At 33.3% G+C, this 25366-nt stretch overlaps 1 protein-coding gene across 1 annotated transcript in view; it reads left to right on the top strand.

The window, feature by feature from the left end:
* LOC115416876 (RNA-binding protein with multiple splicing-like) overlaps window positions 1-25366 on the top strand; it is a gene marked incomplete at its 5' end in the record, with an annotated part of 44500 nt that overhangs the window by 13537 nt on the left and 5597 nt on the right. Inside the window, 4 exon segments of the mRNA XM_030130753.1 lie at window positions 13684-13702; window positions 13705-13804; window positions 13806-13831; window positions 16659-16786. Coding sequence (XP_029986613.1) covers window positions 13684-13702; window positions 13705-13804; window positions 13806-13831; window positions 16659-16786 — 273 coding nt within the window.

Raw genomic sequence — 25366 nt, 5'->3', positions numbered from 1 at the left:
TAACCTATTAATCAATCATAGCTATCAAGTTGTTCACTGCTACTATCATCTAACTTGTTAATTATTTTTGCTACATTAATACATTTGTCCCTTTTAAAAGTATTTAAAACATCTTCAGTCTGTAGATGGACCATAAAATAATTGTTGCAATTTAATTTTCCATTGTGTAAAAAAGTTAAATAAATTATTTTTAATGGCAGACAGATTTCTCATTCCAGTAGAAAGACAAACACAAACCCATCTGACATTTATTGGGATAATTTTTGACATCGAACTGAAAAAATTTGAGATAACATTTATAGCATTAGAACCCGTTCCAGATGTTACATACAGTTATAAATTTTGATCAAATAAAAGTTTAACATTAAGATATTCATAACTGTTACGCTAAGTGTTGAACCACTTCTTTCTGTTTTTCAGTTCAGTTTAGTTTATTTCAGTCACAGACATAATACCAAACATATGGAAGAAAAAAACAAAAATAATAATAATAATAAACAATACACAAATAAAAAAATCAAATAATAGAAGAAAAAAAGAACAGCTGTTTTGAGTTTCAAGGCTGATTTTTCATCTAGTTGTTGGTTATTCATGGTTGCAAACTAATTATAATAGACAAAAACTATGTAAAAGATGCAACAAAAGAGGAAAATGATGGAAACAATAAAAGACTTAACGAGACATGACGACCTAAAAATCCACATCAGCTCTCCGTTTTCACATTTTAGTGCTGATTTTGCTAATTTTATATTTAAAATGAAGAAAATAATTTCAAACTGAGCATTTCATTTAACAAATGATGAACAAATTAAAGCCTAATGATGAAAAAAAATGTATATCAAAATTATTTCATACTGCATTATTGCATCCAACTATTGGGATAACATTTATCGCGTTAAAATCCATTCCACATGGGGCATACAGTCATACATTTGAATCAAATAAAAGTTTAACATTAATAGATATTGATAACTATGATGCTAAGTGTTAAACCCTTTTTTTTCTTTTTGAGTTTCAAGTCTGATTGTTCATCTGGTTGTTGGTTATTTATGGTTGCAAACTAATGGTAAAAGACGCAAAAAAACGAAAAACTTGGAAACATTAACCCTTTCATGCATGAATTATGAGAACCTCAGTTGAGGATTTTGGGTTTGTTTTTTTTTTGGTTTTTTTTAGTGTTTTTATTCCTCCTTAGGCATGAAAAAACAATGAGATTGAGGTTTTTTTTTCATAGATTTACAAAAATGTCCACTCAGCTACACCATGAATTTTATTCTTGAAGCAAAGAAACATTTATTTAAAACCCAATATCATAAAGTGATATGAAAACAGTGACATGAAACCATGTTTAATGCAGCTAATCTGATGTTTTCTCACATTTTAACATATTATAATACTAGTTATTACTCACTTCAGGGAGATAATATACAAAAAATAACAATTAACAATTGATTTCCACTCAAGAACCAATGAAGAACAGCAAAGTTACAGTAATGGTATGAATTGCAGTTTATAAGATGATGCATAAGTGTCCACTGTGTTGGCTGATGTGGAACTACAATGACTAAACCCATGAATATATAAGAGAACAGCTGGAGAATAGCTGTCCACTGTAGTGACCACTATGCATGAAAGGGTTAAAAGACTTAAAAACGACCTAAAAATACACATCGGCTCTCCGTTTTCACATTTTAGTGCTGATTTTGCTAAATTTCTGTTTGAAATGAAGAAAATAATTACAAACTGAGCCCTTCATTTAACAAATGATGAACAAATTAAAGCCTAATGATGGAAAAAAAAAAAAAAAAAGTATATCAAAATTATTTCGTACTGCGTTATTGCCCAGACCTACTTCAAAGTGCTGAAGCTTAATGTTGAGAAGGTAAGGATTGGACTCCTGTGAAAACGCCTGGGTTCAAACTGAGATGTGCTCAGGCCTCATTATATCCATGTACCTTATTAAACCTCTGCAGCCTGGACTGAGAGGCTGTGAGTGCACTGAGCCACAGCAATCCCAGTTAATTCCACCCCTTCATGAGAAGAGTCGTCCGTGTGCTTGTTTCAGCTCAGCTTTACTCCGGTCTGCAGGGATGAGGCCAGGACCCTTCCTCACAGCTTCCTGATCCTCCTCTTCTTCTTCTTCTTCTTCTTCTTCTTTCTCTTCTTCTTCTTCTCTTCTTCTTCTGTTTCTACCGCAGAGAACTTTTTCCCCCTCGCTGCTTTCCCTCTCCATTGATCCGACCTTCGTGTCTTTTCCAGACGATCAAAGCAGGTTAATGAGAGGCTGTTTGGTAAAATCAGTTTCTTCCAAAAAAGGAGGCCGACTACATAGCAGCATTGTTTTGTTCTTGTTTTTTTTAAGGTATTTTAAGACATCTTAAGTCTAACATACAAGATAACATTTATAGTGTTAGAATGCATTCCACATGGACATACAGTTATAAATTTGAATCAAATAGAAGTTTAACATTAATAGATATTGATACTATTTGCTAAGTGTTAAACCATTTTTTTCTTTTTTGAGTTTCAAGGCTGATTTTTCATCTGGTTGTTGGTGATTTATGGTTGCAAACTAATTGTAAAAGACAAAACTATGTAAAAGATGCAAAAAAAGGAAAATGATGGAAACAAAATAGACATAATGAGACGACGACCTAAAAATACACATCAGTTCTCCATTTTCACAATTTAGTGCTGATTTTGCAAATTTTCTGTTTGAAATGAAGAAAATTATTGCAAACAGAGAACTTCGTTTAACAAATGATGAACAAATTAAAACGTAATGATGAAAAAAAACCAAAAAACATCAAAATTATTTCGTACTGCATTATTGCATGAAGAACTTTTTCCCCCTCGCTGCTTTCCCTCTCCATTGATCCGACCTTCGTGTCTTTTCCAGACGATCAAAGCAGGTTAATGAGAGGCTGTTTGGTAAAATCAGTTTCTTCCAAAAAAGGAGGCCGACTACATAGCAGCATTGTTTTTTTTTTTGTTTTTTTAAGGTATTTTAAGATATCTTAAGTCTAAAGCTGGACCATAAAATAATTGGCGCAATTTAATGTTCTGTTGTGTAAAAAAACTAAATTATTTTAATTCGTAAATGGCAGATTGAAGAGTATTTTTCAGGCCAGTAGAAGGAAACACAAAGGCATTTATTAACATTTATTGGGATAATTTTCTACATCGAGCTGAAAAAAATGTATTGTGATAACATTTATAGCGTTAGAATGCATTCCACATGGACATACAGTTATAAATTTGAATCAAATAGAAGTTTAACATTAATAGATATGATAACTATTATGCTAAGTGTTAAACCATTTTTTTTTTTTTTTTGAGTTTCAAGGCTGATTTTTCATCTGGTTGTTGGTTGCAAACTAATTGTAAAAGACAAAAACTATGTAAAAGATGCAAAAAAAGACAAAAATGATGGAAACAATAATAGACATAATGAGACATGACGACCTAAAAATACACATCAGTTCTCCATTTTCACAATTTAGTGCTGATTTTGCTAATTTTCTGTTTGAAATGAAGAAAATAATTGCAAACTGAGAACTTCATTTAACAAATGATGAACAAATTAAAGCCTAATGATGAAAAAAAACAAAAAACATCAAAATTATTTCGTACTGCATTATGCATGAAGAACTTTTTCCCCCTCGCTGCTTTCCCTCTCCATTGATCCGACCTTCGTGTCTTTTCCAGACGATCAAAGCAGGTTAATGAGAGGCTGTTTGGTAAAATCAGTTTCTTCCAAAAAAGGAGGCCGACTACATAGCAGCATTGTTTTTGTTCTTGTTTTTTTTAAGGTATTTTAAGACATCTTAAGTCTAACATACAAGATAACATTTATAGCGTTAGAATGCATTCCACATGGACATACAGTTATAAATTTGAATCAAATAGAAGTTTAACATTAATAGATATTGATAACTATTATGCTAAGTGTTAAACCATTTTTTTTCTTTTTGAGTTTCAAGGCTGATTTTTCATCTGGTTGTTGGTGATTTATGGTTGCAAACTAATTGTAAAAGACAAAAACTATGTAAAAGATGCAAAAAAAGACAAAAATGATGGAAACAATAATAGACATAATGAGACATGACGACCTAAAAATACACATCAGTTCTCCATTTTCACAATTTAGTGCTGATTTTGCTAATTTTCTGTTTGAAATGAAGAAAATTATTGCAAACTGAGAACTTCGTTTAACAAATGATGAACAAATTAAAACGTAATGATGAAAAAAAAAAAACCAAAAACATCAAATTATTTCGTACTGCATTATTGCATGAAGAACTTTTTCCCCCTCGCTGCTTTCCCTCTCCATTGATCCAACCTTCGTGTCTTTTCCAGACGATCAAAGCAGGTTAATGAGAGGCTGTTTGGTAAAATCAGTTTCTTCCAAAAAAGGAGGCCGACTACATAGCAGCATTGTTTTTGTTTTTGTTTTTTTTAAGGTATTTTAAGATATCTTAAGTCTAAAGCTGGACCATAAAATAATTGGCGCAATTTAATGTTCTGTTGTGTAAAAAAATTCTAAATTATTTTTAATTCGTAAATGGCAGATTGAAGAGTATTTTTCAGGCCAGTAGAAGGAAACACAAAGGCATTTATTGACATTTATTGGGATAATTTTCTACATCGAGCTGAAAAAAATGTATTGTGATAACATTTATAGCGTTAGAATGCATTCCACATGGACATACAGTTATAAATTTGAATCAAATAGAAGTTTAACATTAATAGATATTGATAACTATTATGCTAAGTGTTAAACCATTTTTTTTTTTCTTTTTTGAGTTTCAAGGCTGATTTTTCATCTGGTTGTTGGTTGCAAACTAATTGTAAAAGACAAAAACTATGTAAAAGATGCAAAAAAAGACAAAAATGATGGAAACAATAATAGACATAATGAGACATGACGACCTAAAAATACACATCAGTTCTCCATTTTCACAATTTAGTGCTGATTTTGCTAATTTTCTGTTTGAAATGAAGAAAATAATTGCAAACTGAGAACTTCATTTAACAAATGATGAACAAATTAAAGCCTAATGATGAAAAAAACCAAAAAACATCAAAATTATTTCGTACTGCATTATTGCATGAAGAAGTTTTTCCTCCTCGCTGCTTTCCCTCTCCATTGATCCGACCTTCGTGTCTTTTCCAGACGATCAAAGCAGGTTAATGAGAGGCTGTTTGGTAAAGTCAGTTTCTTCCAAAAATGAGGCCGACTACATAGCAGCATTGTTTTTTTGTTTTTCTTTTTACATGAACCGGACCTTTCTGCCATTGTTACAGTTCTTATTTTCCTTCAGGCGAGAGTAATCAAGAAAAAATGATTCGGACTGGTGCACATGTGGAAGTTTTTTGATGTAGAAGGGGAAAAACAACCTGTCCTTGGCCTGTCCACAGCTCTGGGATTACAGCAGTGGCATCTCAAGCCTTTTGTCACAAAGTTTGGCTCATTTTAACCTTAAGAAGTCAGAGTTTAGAAATGATTTATACGCTAAAAGAAAGTCGCACATGCAAAATTTCACTGCACCGTCTTTGGTTTTGTGTACAGGAGACGTTCACTGTGACATATTTTCTACCACATAATGCTTATGTAGTGTCACAGTAAGGTTCTAGAGCTAAAACGATTAATCGATTAGGTCAGGGGTGTCAAACTCATTTTACTTCAGGGGCCAGATTCAGCAAAATTTGATCTGAAGTGGGACGAACCAGTAAAATAATAACATAATAATATTAAATTATGCCAACTCCAAACTTTTCTCTATGCTTTAGAGCGAAAAATAAGGAAATTTACATTATGAACAGGTTTACATCTACAAATTATCCTTTCAAAAGATGTGAATAGCATGAACAAACTGAAAAAATAAGTGTAATTTTAACAATATTCAGTCTCAGTTTATCATTTACACATGTACGTTATAACTTACAGATCACAGTGGATCTCCAAATACACAAAACTTTGAGTAACAGGCAGAATATTGTTAAAATTTTACGTACTTCTCTTAAGACATTTCAGGTTGTTGACATTTTTTGGGCAAAATTATACTTTGTTTTAGTATAAGTACATGAAAATATTTGTATTTACAAAGAGAAACATTTGGAGTTGTCATTATTTTTATGTTATTGATAGTATTTTACTGGTCCTGCTCACTGGAGATTGAATCGGTCTGAATGTGAAACCTGAACTAAAATGATTGTTAATATCTTAGTGTAATTTTTGCATTTCACAAATTCATCCCAAAGGCCAGACTGGACCCTTTGGCGGGCCGGATTTGGCCTCCGGACCACATGTTTGACACCTGTGAATTAGGTGCTTGAAGCGAATGCAGAAATTCACGATTCGATTAATCGACTCAAATTGATTGAAGGGAAATTTTCTATTGCAGTTTTCCTGAATTGAAGCTTCTTTGTGCGTCACAATAAGCGTCCAAGTGAAACACAACAGTGGAACCGATGTTTAACAGCAGAGAAATGAAGGAAACAAAGCATTGATTCAGGGAGAATTATGGTTGAATGATTTGTTTTTGATCACTTTGAGTCGATTAATCGTTCAGCTCTGGAAGTAGGGATGTAACGATTACCGGTGTAACGATAAACCACAGTAAAACTGCAGATGGTTAGTATTACCGTTTAAGTTCTATTATCATGATAACCGTGTTTGATTACTGCACTTTTCCGGAGAAAACAACTATGTAAAGATCTGCTGTTATGTCAAATATTTGAGTATACTTTTAATTTAGTACAATTTTAATTTTCTATACCTAATATTTGGAACCAATATTCACTTTTAAAAGTCTTTGAAAAGGTTCATTAGCATCTTTGTGCTATTTAGGCAATAAATTATATACATTTTTCAAATCAGATTTTAAATATTTTTGTATGGTTTTCTGTCCTTTTATGTTTTTATAGTAAGGTTAAAGTGAAAAAAAGTAATAGACAGATGATAGAAATGAAGTTGTGCTGAAAAAAAAGATACCAAACATGGGTATAATAAACATTGGTTTACATAGTATATAAAAGCAAAATCAAAGTAGTGAAAAACAGCCAAATAGGCTCAGACCACTAAGGGTTAATATTTGAATGTTTCTGCCAAGAGAAAGTGCATTATGCCTATTATTTTATTTGGGGTTTTTTTTGTTGTTTGTTGGTTTTTTTTGTTTGTTTTTTGTTTTTTTTTTCAAAATACAACATTGGTTAATATTTCACTGTGTGTATCAGTACTTTTTGAACATTTTGAGTACAATTTCAACAATACCGCGATGATAATGAATAACCGTGATAATTTTGGGTCACAATAACCATGATATGAAATTGTTCATAGCGTTACATCCTATCTGTAAGGTTCATAACTATTTTTTTTCATCCGCAGTTGTATTAATTTTTGATTATGGATGATGGAGAATGAGACATCATTTTCACACATGAAAAGCCACCATAAAGTCCAGACTGTAATTTGGGGGTGTGATGAAGACTTGATGCCGTTGTCCGATCCTCCACCATATATGTGTGTGTATGTATATATTATATATATATATGTATATATATACTATATATATATATAGATATATATATATTTTTTTTTTTTTTTTTTTTTTTTTTAATATATATATATATATATATATATATATATTTTATATACACATACACCTCCATAGAGACATGGATAGATTAGCGGGCTGTTAATGTTAATGTGGATTAATCCATCATCATGACTAATCTAATTAAATTTGGGTCAGTTTGTCAAGTAGAGTTAGCGTTGCGCATGCGCAAATGTAATATTATTAAAAAAAAAACAACTAATTTTTGTGGTCCGTGGTCAAAACTACAGCTGGATTAACCCCTTTATAGGACCAGCTTTAGAAATACTCTGAAATTCAGTATTTCAATATCAGTGTGTTACTGCGGGACAAAACAAGACTTTATTACATTTGTGAAATTAAAAAAAAAAAAAAAAAAAAAATGTATTGTCATGTGAAAAATTAAAAAAAAGAAGTTATCATATTCGGTTCCTAACTATAAGTGGCAAAATATATCCAAGAAGCATATAATGAAATATACATAAAAACTAGGCTGTCTAAATTAACGTGTTATCGCAGATTAATCCATCATCAGGATTAGTCTGATTAAAATTTTTAATGCAATTAACCCATCTGTACACCCAGACTGACTCTGAACGTCTCTGCCAATGCATTGGGGCAGTTTGTCCAAGACAGGCAGCAGTTGTTCCAGTTGTGTTTGTTGAGACAATGTTCAGTGCATATTTCCCTTCTTTCTTGAGTCTGTTAGCTCATGCAAAATGAAACACATTAATATAGATTAAAAACAAATGATATTTATCGTGATTAATTGAAATTATCCACAGCAACCCTGTGGATTAATCAGATTAAAAGTTTGAATCATTTGACAGCACTAATAATATATATAATATAGCAGATATTTGTATTAGAGCTGCCAACCGATTAATCAACTCAAAGTGATCCAAAAAAATCATTCAGCCAACAATTCTCCTGAATCAAAGCTTTGTTTCCTTCATTTCTCTGCTGTTAAACATCAGTTTCCACTGTTGTGTTTCACTTGGACGCTTATTGTGACACACAAAGAAGCTTCAGTTCAGAAAAAACTGCAATAGAATATTTCCCTTCAATCAATTTCGAGTCGATTAATCAAATCGTGAATTTTTGCATTCGCTTCAAGCACCTAATTGATTAATCGGTTGCAGCTCTAATTTGTATTTTCTCATGTTAACCCATAAAGGACCCGTCATCTACTGCTCTAAACTGTTTAATACCTGTTGATCCACTAATCATATCAATACCCGAAATAATTTGTGTAAAATGCAGTTTTCATCTTTTCATGGTCATCAGATATGACCCATTGGACGTTCAAGCCTCCGTAGTTACCATAGAAACCACTGTAATCTTCTACAACATGATTCACCAGTAAAACCCATGGAGTTGAATCAATGACAGTGGATGGAGACACTGGGTTTATGTTCAGTTAATGATAGATTTTACTAAAAAAAAGTCTATTTTTCTTCAGTTTTCTCTGTTTCTCATATAATACCCCTCAACTTTAACCTCCTAAGACCCAGGAAATGTCAGCAAAGTACTGGCTTTTTTTGTTTTTTTATTAAATAAGTGCCTTATTGGAACATCATGACTGCAACAGTTTTTTCAGGATACAGTTTTAAAATTTTTATGGAATGTCCTTTGTGGTGGACCGTTGTCTTTGCTTTTTTTCATGTAAAGTTGTGAAACTCTGTCCAGAAATTGTGGATAGAAAACGCATAGCTGGGTTCTTGAGGACGGTAGTAATCTGAGCTTTAATGAACCATCTACATGATCAGCAAATTAAATACAGGAAATACCTGATTTTCACTGAAAAAACTGTAAAATACAGAAGATATATGATAATAAATGATGATCAATCACTTAAGAAAAGTTAAATATACCGGCGTGGGGAAGCAAATTTACAATATTTTGAGGCAGGGATTGAAAGCAGTGTAGACCAATTAGTTTATTGAAAGTCATGAGAATTTATTTGCCACAAGAAATGTACATAATAGAAAATGTTTTTATTCTATGTGTCCTCCTTCTTTCTCAATAACTGCCTTCACACACTTCCTGAAACTTGCACAAGTGTTCCTCAAATATTCGGGGGTGACGACTTCTTCCATTCTTCTTAATAGTATCTTCCAGACTTTCTCGTAATAGTTTTGCTCATAGTCATTCTCTTCTTTCCATTATAAACAGTCTTTATGGACACTCCAACTATGTTTGAAATCTCCTGTGGTGTGACAAGTGCATTCAGGCAAATCACACACTCTTTGACGTTGCTTTCCTGATTACTCATATGGGCAAAAGTTTCTGAAAAAGGTATGGATAATAGTGTTAGGTATGATTATGACATCAATATATGTTGGTTTTAAAACAATTGATGTAGTGCCTGCTGAGAAAAAAACAACTAAATGTTCATTGTAAATTTTGCTTCCCCACCCTGTACTGATCAGCAAATTAATATAGGAAAATACTTGATTTTCACTGAAAAAAACGCAAAATACAGAAGATAATATGATAATAATGATGATCAATCACTTAAGAACAGTTAAATATAGAGAAAAAACTATTTTGGAAGTGCCACAAAAGTAGCACCGGGTCTTTATGGGTTAAGAAAACTTGATTCTTACTGCTATGGCGGATAATTTACTTGAAATAAGACATTTGAACCAAATAATGAGTTTAATTTCTTATATTTGCACAGACTTTTTTACAGTGTAAGGGTTAAAGCAGATGAAGGCCTTAGATCGGGGTGAACGGAGGCTATGATTCGATGCTCGATATTAAATTACAGTTACAGAGTTCTTTGGGCAGCAGAGCGAGGGCCAGTCAGCCTTTGGTGTAAATGACATCATGCACCAGCCAGGTTTGTGTCAACACGTTCTGATTTTCATTTGCGAGTGTCATCACATGCACGGACCAGAATAACACTCTAATCCACAGTGAGCCGTTTACCGCGGGCTACGAAGTCCAAGCAACCGGGAAGAAAAAAAACAGGGACTTGAGCTGTAAATTCTGTGGATGAAAGTCAAAAATCTGAAACTATACATAGCGCTTACTTCCCTCTGGACATTCACCGACACGTCACATCTGTCCATTTCCACCACATGAACAGCTTTAACACATCCCTCTGAGGAACAACTGCTTCACTGTTGCTAAAGCAAAGCATTCCTGAATTAATCTTTAACATCATTAGGAGCCTTCATGTGGCTAACTTTAATCTCTCTTCAGCGACGCCTCCCAAGGTGTTGACTTCTTGTCTTGGAGGAAACAAGATCATCGAAGAGACTGCAGAACATTGTAAACAGCTTCATAGCAGGTGTTAAGCCCTTCTTTGCTCTAGGAAATTTGGAGTTCCACTTACCAGGAAGTGTGTTAATATTTAAGCCTTTAACAACTGCAGTTTGCATTTGCACTTTACACCATTTAAAGTTACTGTAACTCCGACCGTTTATGCTATCCACAAAATTCAAACAGCATCGGAAAGCTGGGATCTTGACCTTTCCGACACTATATAACACTTTACGGCAGCAATGTCAGACTCTATTACAAGCAGACAGCTTCAGAGACTACCACACAGGCTAAAAAACACCTGGAAATAACCAAAAATAGGAATCCATAATATAGATACTGAATGTTCAAGAGCAAAAAGCATGTGTTGAGCAGATGTAAAATAGTTGAAAGTTTATTTCTGCAACCTCAAAAGTTTCGTTATGGACATTTACAGTTGTTTCTGTTCACAAATATGCTAAAAAATGTCAAGTTTTTTTTCTTTTTACTAACACACACTGTTTTAAGTATTTATTTCTTTATATATGATAATAAATGGATAGATATTGAAAGTTAAGTTCTATCTGAAAACAAATTGTCGAAAAAGACACTTTTATTGCAAGGAAACATGAAGACACCTAGGCCTGTTATAATGTCAGTCTTAAAAGGGTCAGTGTTATGTGAAAGGGTAATGACACTAAAGAAACAGACTTTATGGAGGAAGCCTGTTGGGTTCTGATGTTTGCTGTGATTGACAAGAATGTAAATCTATAGTTTTATCACCTCTGCCAAGGAGGTTAGGTTTTGCCGGCGTTGGTTTGTCTGTCTGTCTGTCTGTCCGTGTGCAAGATAACTCAAAAAAGTTATGGACGGATTTGGATGAAAATTTCTGGAAATGTTGATACTGGCACAAGGAACAAATGAGGACATTTTGGTGGTGATCGGGGAGGGTTCGCTGATCTGCCTTGGTGGAGGTCTGCGCTCTCTGAGTGCTTTTCTAGTTAAGTATTTAATTTGAGGTTCACAGTTTATTAGCTCACCGGCCAATAGAGCATGAACTGTTGTGAAGGCACTGTGTCCCGGTGTCGTTTTCGTCGTCATCATCGTTGTCTTCGTCTTCGTTGGCAATTTCTTGAAACATCTTCTCTGACTATTGGTCGGATTCATTTCAAATTTAATCAGTAAAGGTCCTGTGTGCGTGTGTTTATGTGTATATACTAGTGCTGTCAAACGATTAAAATTTTAATCAATTACAAGTGAAAACGGATCTTTTAAGTGGAGATGGCACATGGTCGCAAGACTATTTGTATAATTAAACTTTTGGGTTGTTGACGAGAATTGCATCTTATAAGCCCTGACATGAGGTGTTTTGTATTTGTATTTATATAAATAGTGTGTATAGGTATACCAAATATATGAATATTTTGATATTTGGCAATGTATCTATAGATGTAGTATAATAGTTGTAACAGTAAAAATACTATGTGGTGTAATTTTTTTTTTTTTTTTTATGGCTTGTCTCAGATGTTTTGTTCTGTTTATATTGGGCAAAAAACTAAATAAAAAGTCAAAAAAAATAATAATAATTTTTTTATCAGATTAATCACAGGGTTGCCGTGATTAATTTCAATTAATCACGACTCAAGACAGAAGGAAAATATACACACTTAACATGTTTGTCACAAGCTGGGCTGAAGTGTTAGGTGAAGTTAGCTGAAGCGCTAGCAGAATCCCAGACTAACGTATGCTTCGCGTTAATGTGTGTATTTTAAGATGGAAGTTAATCAGTGAAAAGAAAACTCCTTCCTGCAGAGTGTGTATAATACTTAATGTTGGTCGACTGTTCTGTCTTGGGTTTTTTTTGTCCTCATATTCCATCCAGAGGACCAACGTCCTGTTTCTTCTGTCTTTATTGGTTGGTTCTACTGCCTGTCACTACTGAATCAACTGTCCATTTGTTCATAGCGTGACTCTAACTCTACTTGGACAAACTGACCCAAATGCGTTCAGAATCATTCTGTGCTGTAGATGGGTTAATTGCATAAAAATCTTTAATCAGATTAATCATAATGATGGATTAATCTGCATTAATGCATTCATTTTGACAGGCTGAAGATAGATAGATAGATAGATAGATAGATAGATGATAGATAGATAGATAGATAGATAGATAGATAGATAGATAGATAGATAGATAGATAGATAGATAGTAGATAGATAGATAGATAGATAGATAGATAGTCATCTTCCATGTAATTCTGGGGGCCATGGCTCAGGTGGTACAGCGGGTCGTCCAATAACCGAAGGGTTGGCGGATCGAATCCCGCTCTATCCTACTGAGTCCGTTGTGTCCTTGGGCAAGACACTTCACCCTCCTTGCCTCCAGTGCCACTCATGCTGGTGTATGAATGTGTACGAATGTTCGGTGGTGGTCGGAGGGGCCGTAGGCGCGAACTGGCAGCCATGCTTCTGTCAGTCTGCCCCAGGGCAACTGTGGATACAGATGTAGTTTACCACCACCAGAGGGGGAATGTGAGAGCGAATGAATAATGGATCAATAATGTAAAGTGCTTTGGGTGTCTAGAAAAGCACTATATAAAATCCAATCCATTATTATTACTATTATTATTATTTTGCAGATTCAAATCCTGCAGGCTGGATTAGAACCTTTGGTGGTCCAGTTTTGGGCCATGAGCCATATGTTTAACAACCCTTGCTCAGATAAATGTACAGGTTCTGGTGTCTGGTCAACAATTTGTCAGTTTTTAAGTGTCAGACTTTACCGTACAGTCAGACCCCTCCCCTGACCTGTTCTCCATCTTTCCCGCGGTTCCAGGGCGTCCGGTTCGACCCAGAGATCCTCAGACGCTGCGGCTGGAGTTCGCCAAAGCCAACACCAAAATGGCCAAGAACAAGCTGGTGGGACCCCCAACCCCCTCCGTCACAGCAGAGCCCCGGGCCCCAGTTCATCAGCAGAGACCCCTGTGAGTACAACGCCCCTCCCCCTGCCCCCCTGCCCCCCCACCCCCACCCATATCTGTCCTCAGACCGCCACCTTCCGTCTGACGTGACTCCACAGCTGTTTCCTTTACTATTTCGCTGTAAACAGACGGTGTTTGTGTTACAGCTGCGACTTCAAAGAAATCTGCAGATCAAATCTCAACTGAAAAGTCCGATTTTTTTTACTTTTATTGTCCTTTGTTCATCAAGAACATTGTCTTTCAGCGGAATAAATTGAATCGTATTTGGTTTCTAGCCAAAAATAAAATCTTGACAAGCGTTTATGCACAGCATTTCTTTCATGGTTAACTTCCTTTGAGCCCCCTGATAGATTATGATTCAGATTTGCTCATTGTTTGGACCTTGAGTACCAGGCCTGGGTGGAATTTGCAGCTTTGTACCTTTTGTTTTCCGTTTAGTAAATATTTTCTAAGGATTCTGCAAGAATCAGCTATGGTAGTGAACATAGGCCAGCTGTGGTTGTACATTCTTACTCAATGACCAATTGCTCTTATCTTGGATCTTTTATTTTTTTTGTGTGTCAGAGAACAGGGTGCGTACTCGGGGCTTGGAATGGAAGGAAACGATTAATGAAACCATGACGTAATCAGCAGGAGAGAAATTGCTGTCATTTCCCGATAAGAGATGTTTAAATCAGGCTTTTTTTTTTTTTTTTTCTGATCGTGCTTTGATAAACAGTTTCCAGGAGACACAGAGCACATGGAAAACTGTGCTTTTATCTGATGGAGTTTCAGTTTTGTTCAATGTTTGCTCCCTCTGTACCACTCTGCACTGTCACCTTTATTTCCACCATGCTCTTTTTCACTTTCACTCTATTCTCCACTCACTTTAGTAAAACCATCACATCTGTGGGGGGTTTTCCTCACATTTCACTTGAATCATTTGACTTCCGGTGTATAGTTGACTTTAAAGTCTGTGCAAAGCAGAAATAAATGTGTTCACACACCAGAAAAATGACAATTAGGTTATAAAATCATTCACTTAAACCTAAAATCTAAGAATATTATTGTAAGTGTGCGCAAGGCCTGTGGAATTCTGGGAAAATACTGTAATTCTCACGTAGAATACTGGAATTTCTTATTTAGATTTGACTCTACTTGGTTAAATATCGAGGAAAATGCACATTTTTATGATTTATGAGGATGACTGAGTCTAAACTATTACCATAAACAGAGATTATGTTTATTTGTATTATTTTCATTTTACTCCTTTATATCACCCTAAATCTTATTAAATGAGGTCATTTAATTGCAGCCTTTTATATTTGTACAATAGTAATTTGGTTAATTGCGTAGCTGTAATGTGCACTATAACAGTCATTTTATCACATAATTTTAACACAGATTCCACCAGAAAAAAACGTCTGATGCTACGTAAAACTGAAAATGTTTTATAAACACACATCCATTTAACAGTTGTGTATTAAGTCTAAACTGAAGGGAAAAAAATTAAAGTTTGCAGAATAAATCCATATATTTTATCTGTATGAAACTGCAATTTTAAATTATTGAACTAAACTTACGCATCTGAAGAAAATCGGACTGAAACTGCGTAATTCTGGTGCAGCAATGAACATAAGTAAAAAAACAAAAAAAACAAAAAAAGAGAACGAAAACGTAAAACATATCTATAAGATAGAATACAACTCTAAACATAAAATTTATCTATAAACATAGAATGTAACTATAAACATAGAATATATCTATAAATGTAAAATATAACTATAAACATAGAATATATCTATAAACATAGAATATAACTATAAACAGAATATATCTATAAACATAGAATACAACTCTAAACAGAATTTATCTATAAACGTAGAATATAACTATAAACATAGAATATATCTGTAAACATAGAATATAACTATAAACATAGAATACAACTCTAAACATAGAATTTTTCTATAAACGTAGACTGTAACTATGAACATAGAATATATCTATAAACGTAAAATATAGCTATAAACATAGAATATATCTATAAACACGGAATATAACTATAAACATAGAATACATCTATAAATGTAGAATATAACTATAAACAGACTATATCTATAAACGTAAAATATAACTATAAACATAGAATATATCTATAAACGTAAATATAACTATAAACATAGAATATAACTATAAACAGAATATATTTATAAACATAAAATGTAACTATAAACATGGAATACATCTATAAATGTAGAACATAACTATAAACATAGAATGATCAACAAACATAGAATATAACTGTAAATGTAGAATATAACTGTAAGTATAGAATATAGCTATGAACATAAAATATATCTGAAAATGTAGAATATATCTTTCTATGTAGAATATAACTGTAGACAAATGGCTGAAAACACAAATAAATAAACTTAACACACCAAACAGAGTAAAGGTTACATGGTAAGCACATGACAGGTCAAACATAGAAGTGATGATGTAATGATGATGTAATGATTATGTAATAATGATGTGTTACAGGATGAATGTACCATTGTTCATCCCACCCATAGAAACTGATCTCAGATCTGATTCACATGGATCTGTGTCAGACTACAGTTCAGTTCTGTATAATTCTGTTTATAATGTAAGTCTTTAGGAAGTTTAGCAGAACCCACTCTATCTGCTTTACACAAACTCAGAGGAAACCACCTCAGATGATTGACACTCACCCCATAATGCACCACCACCGCTGCCACCTCCACCCTGTCTCTGTACCTTCCCACTCCCCCACCCTCCATCCACGGCCACTCTCCTCACTCCACTGGTCCTCTTCTTCTTTCCACAGATGAGCTCACAGTGCCTGCTCTATATCCCAGCAGCCCAGACGTGTGGGCCTCATACCCGCTGTACCCGGCGGAGCTGTCGCCGGCCCTCCCACCCGCTTTCACCTACCCCTCCTCGCTCCACGCTCAGGTAACCTGCAGAAAACCCCGCCCCTTTCTGTTCTCCCTTCCGCCGTCACCCGTCACCCCTCAAATCACCCTGTCCTCCATCCCACAGACACACCTGAGACCACACCCACCCACCCACCGCCGCCATCTGAACATTTACAACCAAAACAGGGTCAAGACAAACCTCCAACTGGAATTCAGTGGCTTTTGTTGAATCTTATGACTGTTTTCCTATTGTTCTTACAGTCAGGCTAATACATGAGCACAGGGTTTTTTCATATCTTCTAAATATCAGCAATCATGGAGACCAAAAACTAACTTTTTTTTTTAACACTTATTTTTATTAGTCGTTTTAATCTTTTTTTTCACATAACATAGACAGAACAGAAACAAAACAAATAACAATCGGCAATAAATACTTGGAACCGTTCAAAAACAAAATTAACAATTGGCATCGGCATGCAACATCATCTGAGCCATACAAACAAATCTGAGCAGTAATCCTCATTATATGACAGGTCCCACATTAACTGTCCTTAAAAAAAAAATCAGTCCATTTACTCCACCTTCTCCTGAAGAATTCCGCTTGCAACCGTAACAAAAAAACCTAACTTTTATAGTCAGTACCACAACGTTGTCAAAAACATATGGACTTCGTTTGCAAAAAGCCTTCATTCCTACTGAAAAAGTCATTGAAATCAAATAAGGAGAGTGCATTTAGTAATATTTAGTACATTACTGACTGTTTTACATTGAACTGAATGGATTACAAATACAATATAAAAGTTAAACACATATTTCATGTATTTCAGTGTCAATGGACTATAAATACCAGTGATGTGTACGCTTGTCATGACAAGCGTACACATCAATGACAATGTCATGCATTTTAGTCTAGCAATTGTGGGCCCTGTATGAAATTCAATATCTTATCGATTTGTCGGGGGGGGGGGGTGTATGTACGTGGGGTAGGGGTAGCAGTTATATACGTGGGGGTGCAGTCTATAACTAACGTAACTAACACTGCCGTAAAGCGAAAGTGAAACTTAAGATGCTTTCAACGTCCGACTCCCAGCTTCTATTCCTCTATTACACAGCGGATCTTACACGAAATTTTCACATCTTCTAACCTGTATCCACTGGACACCCTCCACTGCTCAATGGGCCCCCCAAAAAATGCTTGCCCCATGAATTTGTCATGTTTACCCCCCCTTTACGGTGCCCCAGATTTTAGTTAAGGGAGAAAAGAGCATCAAACTAAACCAAAAAATATCTTTTTTTTTTTTCATCTTTTTTTAGTTTACTTTAACCAACTTCTGCTTGTACATAAAACATTCTATCGTCAACAAACATGGATGTAAAAAAAATATTATCGGCCTATTATTTTTAAAATGCTAATGGATGTTCACCAATGACCAGGAATTCTTTTTTGCTAATATATTAAATGTCACTATATTGCATCTGTAAACCACATTTAGAGACATAAGGAACACATTTATAAGTAGGGGAGTGTTTTGGCAAGAATCTGGCGATACGACACAATTCACAATATTAGGACCACGATACGATATATCACGATACTGTTAACAAGGTAGTATTTTTGTTAGTTTTGTTTCTTCTTCTAAGAGAATATTTCTTGGAAAAATTTAGTTATGCCAGAAATATGGACAGGACAGAAACAGAATTTAAAACTATATCACAAAAGTTTTTTTCTGTAAAAACGACATTTTCTTTTCAATAATAATAATAATAAATAAATAAACAAAATTATGTTCAACAGATATTGCAGTTTAAGATCCTGCTCAAATGTTCATATTCTATTAGTTGTGAAAAGAATGCGTAGTGCACAGTCCTTGAATCGTCCAACATCATAACATTACAAAGTGCTTTTAGGATGATTGAAATACCCATTATTTAACAAAACAGTGTTTAAATCACTAAAAAAAAAACTACATGCATTTTTTTTGATAATATTACAATACTACTTTTTTAGTATACAAACAACAAAGCAAAATACCCGTGTGAATATAGAAATAAAAGAAACACAAAAAAGAAAAACAGAAACATGAATTTCCGCCATATCTCCATTTGAATGAATGCCTAAAAATATTGATACAGTACTTTTTAATATCGATACAGTATTATGAAATGAAATATCATGATATATTGCGGAACTGATATTTTCTTACACCCCTATTTATGAGCAACTGACAAACAAAACAGCAATATTTCAGTCATTCATTTAATTTAACCCCTTTAGCCCTATCAGCCCGCTCGCGGGCCAAAAAATTATATTAATATTCATCTACTATAAAAATATAATAAATCAGGACAATGAATGTTTTTTTCAACTTTTGCTCAAAGTTTAGACCCTAATGTTAATAAAGTACATCAAAAGTGTATTTTAGTGCAAACTTTAATATTCAAACATGATTTTTAATCTTTGCAGGGTGACATATATGCTATTAAAAATCTCCGACACAAACAATTCATTTATGCGTATCATGGTCAATCCAGCCGAAAAAAAAAACAGGCGAGGCTAAAAAATTCTAATTTCTCTTTTAGTTTGTTACAGTTTACTCAGGCAGAGTAATAGATACAATATTTTAGACAATGGGACTAGATTCTGTGAGGTCTGTAAATGTCCACAGACACCAAGAACATCCATATGAACCTTATTATTGTGAAGTAACTCTTCATTTACTTTGGGTATGTCTTTTTAGGCGTTTTCCCCTGAAAATATGGTCAGGGTTAAACAGGTTAAGTTAGAATAATAGATCTCACAGGACGGCTAAAATTTTACTTAGGGGGTCAAATGAGTGGCCATTTTTGTCAAAAAAAAAAAAAAAGTTGTAAGAAATGCATAGAATCCTTTGGGGATTCACTTATATTGATTTCTTATGTACAAAGACATAAATGAGATCTCTAAGCAAATTTAGCTGCCATGTGAATATAGAATAAAAGAGACACACACACAAAAAACATGAACCTCCGCCATATCTCCATTTGAATATACCTAAAAATGAAATGAAATATCACAATATATTGCGGAACCAATATTTTTCTTACACCCCTATTTATGAGCAACTAACAAACAAAACAGCAACATTTCAGTCATTCATTTAAGTTGGAATAATAGATTTCCCAGGATGGCTAAAATTTACTTAAAAAATTTACTTAATTTAATTTATTTACTTAAAATTTACTTAGGGAGTCAAATGAGGTTTTTTTTGTCAAAAAAAAGTTGTAAGAAATGCATAGAATCCTTTGGGGATTCACTTATATTGATTTCTTACATAGGCAAGGCAAGGCAAGTTTATTTGTATAGCACATTTCAGCAACAAGGCAATTCAAGGTGCTTCACACAGGACATTGAAATAAAAGAAACAAAAAGAAACACATTTAAAACATTATAAAAGAAACATAAAAGGTGATTAAAAACAGCAAGTAAGAAAACACACATAAAATCAAAAAAATAAATAAAATAAAATAAAATAAAAATAAAACACACACATATTAAAGTAAAAGTTGCAGTGCAGAGTTTCAAGAGAATATAAAATTTAAAAAGTCAAAAGCCTTTTAGTCAAAGGCAGCAGTGAACAGGTGAATCTTTAACCTGGACTTAAAAGAACTCAGACTCTCAGCAGACCTGATATTTTCTGGTAACATACAAAGACATTTTATAAATAAGACCTCTAAGCAAATTTTAGCTGCCATGTGAATATAGAAATAAAAGAAACACACACACACAAAAAAAGCATGAACCTCCATCATATCTCCATTTGAATAAATACCTAAAAATATTGATACAGTATCATAAAATGAAATATCACGATATATTGCAGAACCAATATTTTCTTACACCCCATTTATGAGCAACTGACAAACAAAACAGCAACATTTCAGTCATTCATTTAAGTTGGAATAATAGATTTCCCAGGACGGCTAAAATTTACTTAAAAAATTTACTTAATTTAATCTATTTACTTAAAATTTACTTAGGGAGTCAAATGAGTTTTTTTTGTCAAAAAAAAAAAAAAAGTTGTAAGAAATGCATAGAATCCTTTGGGGATTCACTTATGTTGATTTCTTACGTACAAAGACATAAATAAGACCTCTAAGCAAATTTTAGCTGCCATGTGAATATAGAAATAAAAGAAACACAAACACAAAAAAAAAGCATGAACCTCTGCCATATCTCCATTTCAATAAATACCTAAAAATATTGATACAGTATCATAAAATGAAATATCACAATATATTGCAGAACCGATATTTTCTTACACCCCTATTTATGAGCAACTAACAAACAAAACAGCAACATTTCAGTCATTCATTTAGGTTGGAATAATAGATTTCACAGGAATAAATGAAATGGTGTCTAAAAGGAGAAACTAAATGTGCTTGGTTTGCATCAGTATCAGTATTTATCCATCAGCTGCTTCATTAATTAAATCCCCTTTTTTCCACCAACCATGATCCAGTTTATGGAGGTTCTTCTAATCTGCACGGCTCCACTGCGAGGTCACTTAAGAGTTCAGTATTGATCTGCTCTTTCCGAAGCCTGTTCGGTTCTTGGTTTTAATAAGATCTCCGTGTTAAGACGACTGCTTTCAGAATTTTTTTGTTTGCTGATTTGCTGGTTTTCAAGTTCACATTGATCTACACTTATTTATTTAAAGCTCAAGTATATTTTTGACTCAAAAGGAAGTCTGGCTCTTTTATCTTTTCTTTTTTATCTGCTCTATGTGAAGTATAATCCCACATATCTAATGCAGATATTCAGGTTTTTAAGCACAAAAGGCCTCTAGCGAAGACAGAAACAGTTCAGATGATGTCAGAATCTGAAATGAGCTCCGGCTGAATCTGCCTGGCTGGCATATTTCTGCGTGTGCGGCATATTTGTGCACACGCCGGTCAGAGTTTTGTGATTTCAGTCGGGGGTTTGGACGTGATGCTAATATTTCTCAAAGTTTGGGTGCAGATGCTGAAGAAGCAGATGGAGATATATCTCACAGGGTGCATTTAATCATCAAATCTAATGCATTTACAGCCTAAATCAGCTGATCAGCGACTGCCATTGTCTCTATTTGGAATATGATAACGTCATTAATGTGGTTTAATATTAGAAATGCAGGAGATTTGAGGAAAAACATCATATGGCATCATGTGAATTTCATTTAAATACAAAACAATGATAAGTGCAGGACATGTGACTATTAATAGAAAGCATAAGGTTGTGTAGTTGTGCAACAAAGATTAACTCATTATAGGGCACCCATAGAAATACTCTAAATTCTAAACCTTGGTGTTTTATTGGAGGACATAACAAGACTTTATAATTTTTGTGAAATTAAAACAAAAATGTATTAAGTACAAAATAAAGGTTAATGAAGTTAACATATTTGGTCCCTGACCCATAAGTGGCCAAAAAAAATAATAATCCAAGAATTATATATTTTTAAAAAATACAAGAAAAATACATTTTATACAAGAAAAATACAAGTTTAATGAAGTGATCATATTTGGCTCCTTAACCATAAATGGCAAAAAAATAAAAATAAAAAAAAATCCAAGAAGTAAATATTAAAAAAACATTTTTTCAACATAATGATAATAATTATATTAATGAAACATTAATTTATGTCAGTTTCCAGTTTTCGGCCTCAAATTTGTTGCTTATTGGAGGACATACAACTTTTTTACTTTTGTGAAATTTTTCTAAATTTTTTATTGTTACATAGAAAATCAAGGTTAATGAAGTTACTATATTTGGTTTCTTCCCCATAAGTGGCAAAAAAAAAAAAAAAAACTTATCCATAAGTGGCCAAAAAAATACTAATCCAAGAATTATATATTTTTAAGAAAATACAAGTTTAATGAAGTGACCATATTTGGTTCCTTAACCATAAATGGCTAAATAAATAAATAAATAAAAATCCAAGAAGTAAAAAAAAAAAAAAAAAAAAAATTCAACATAACTAGAAGCACTCGGAGAGCGCAGACCTCCGCCAAGGCTGATCAGTGGCCCCCCCCATGGGCCCCCCCACCCCCGATCACCACCAAAATTTAATCATTTCTTCCTTATCCCATTTCCAACAAACCCTGAAAATTTCATCCAAATCTGTCCATAACTTTTGAGTTATGTTGGACACTAACAGACAGACAAACAAACAAACAGACAAACAAACAAACCCTGGCAAAAACATAACCTCCTTGGCGGAGGTAATAATTATATTAATGAAACGTTTATTTATGTCTGTTTCATGTATTTTAGGGTATCACATTGTATTTCAACATAACAATAATAATAATTATATTAATGAAACATTAATTTCTGTCAGTTTCCAGTTTTCTGCCTCAAATTTGTTGCTTATAGGAGGACATACGACTTTTTACTTTTGTGAAATTTTCTAAATTTTTCATTGTTATGTAGTAAATCAAGGTTAATGAAGTTACTATATTTGGTTTCTTCCCCATAAGTGGCAAAATAAATAAATAAATCCAAGATGTGTATATAAAAAATACAAGAAAAACTCATGTATGGTGCTCGGAACATGTATTTTAGAACTTCAAGTTGTATTTTAACATAACAATAATAAGAATTATATTAATGAAATGTTGATTGATGTAATTCCCAGTTTTCTGCCACAAATTTTAGTCTATTGGGGGACATACAACTTTATTACTTTTGTGAAATTTTTCAAACATTTTTATTGTTATGTGGAAAATCAAGGTTAATGAAATTACCATATTTGGTTCATTACCCATAGGTGGCAAAAAGAAAAAAAAACAATCCAAGAAGTATATATTAAAAAAAACAAAAAAAAACAAGAAAAATGCATTTTATACAAGAAAAATACAAGGATACAAGGTCAGTGAAGTTGCCATATTTGGTTCCTTGCCCATAAAAGAAAAAAAAAGAAGTAAATATAAAAAATGCAAGAAAAACACATGTAAGTTGCTAGGAACATGTATTTTAGGGTATCACATTGTATTTCAACATAACAATAATAATTATATTAATGAAACATTAATTTATGTAATTTCCAGTTTTCTGACACAAATTTGTTGCTTAATGGAGGACATAACAAGACTTAATAACTGTTGTGAAATTTTTCAAAACATTTTTATTGTTATGTAGAAAATCAAGGTTAATGAAGTTACCATTTTGGTTCCTTGCCCATAAGTGGTCCAAAAAAACCCAAACAATAATAATAATAATAATAATAATAATAATAATAATAATAATAATAATCTAAGAAGTGTATATATTAAAAAAAATACAAAAAAAAAAAAAACAAGAAAAATACATTGTATAAAGGAAAAATACAAGGTCATTGAAGTTACTATATTTGGTTCCTTGCTTGTATGTGGCAATAAATAAATAAATACAGTTAGTATATATAAAAATACAAGAAAAACACATGTAAGGTGAAAGTAACATCATTACTTACACTGTCACTGTCTTGTAATGCATGCGGAAAAGACCAAAAATAGTCACTTGCTTGGTAAAGGGTTAAAGTGTGTTAATGTGGCTCTTTGTGGAATCTTTTTACACAACCTCACTGATCAGATCGGTGTAAAAGCGGAGATTAAATGTTTGTTTCTTCAGACTGAGATGAAAAGTCGATCTAAAAGCAGAACTGGATGGAAATGGAAATGTTGTTTGAGCTGAAAATTGTACATGCATTCATGAATTTAATGTATTTTAAGGATTTCTCTTGAGATGTAGCATGTTGTCCTAAAAACAGAAATGCAGAGAAGATGTAAAAACACTATTAAGGACCAAGTATTTTTGTATTTAGCCCAAAAAAAGCACAACAATACAAGGCCTTTAAAAGGGTTAACGCACATATACTGTACAAACTGTCCTCAAAATAATAACAGCAGCACATGTCTTTAACCCTTTAGTTCAGACAACATGAGATTTATGGCAGTAATTTACTGGTGTATTAGACCAGTAACAAAATGAACAAAAATAAGCAAAATGAGCCACAAATGGGAAAAAAATAATCAACATGAAGCAAAACAGAACAGGAAAAAAACAACAAAATCAACAAGTGACTCACACAAAGAACAAAATAATCAATAAAATGAAAAAACCAACAACATAATCAACAAAACGGACAAAATAATCAACAAAATGAAGAAAATCAACAAATTCATTACAAAAAGAATAACAAGATTAACAAAATGAACAAAAATTGGGGGTAAAATTAATAAAGTGAACAAAAAAAAACCCTCAATAATCACCAGATCAAGCTTTAGGTGAGAGATCGCAATACTATGGAAGATAATGGATGTTCATATCTGCTGTTGACTGTGACATTACTGTAGTAGTAGTAGAAGTAGTAGTGGTAGTGGTAGGAGTAGTGGTAATAGTAGTAGTAGTAGTAGTAGTAGTAATGGTGGTAGTAGTAGTAGTAGTAGTAGTAGTGGTAGTGGTAGGAGTAGTGATAGTAGTTGTAGTGGTAGTGTTAGTATTAGTAGTAGTGGTAGTAATAGTATCAGTAGTAAGAGTAGTGGTAGTATTAGTAGCAGTAGTAATAGTAGTGGTAGGACTTGTAGTGGTGGTGGTAGTAGTAGTAGTAGTATTAAC

This window comes from Sphaeramia orbicularis, unplaced genomic scaffold (assembly GCF_902148855.1).
Source record: "Sphaeramia orbicularis unplaced genomic scaffold, fSphaOr1.1, whole genome shotgun sequence".
In the NCBI taxonomy this organism is placed as follows: domain Eukaryota; kingdom Metazoa; phylum Chordata; class Actinopteri; order Kurtiformes; family Apogonidae; genus Sphaeramia; species Sphaeramia orbicularis.
This window is presented reverse-complemented; position numbering and strand designations above follow the sequence as displayed.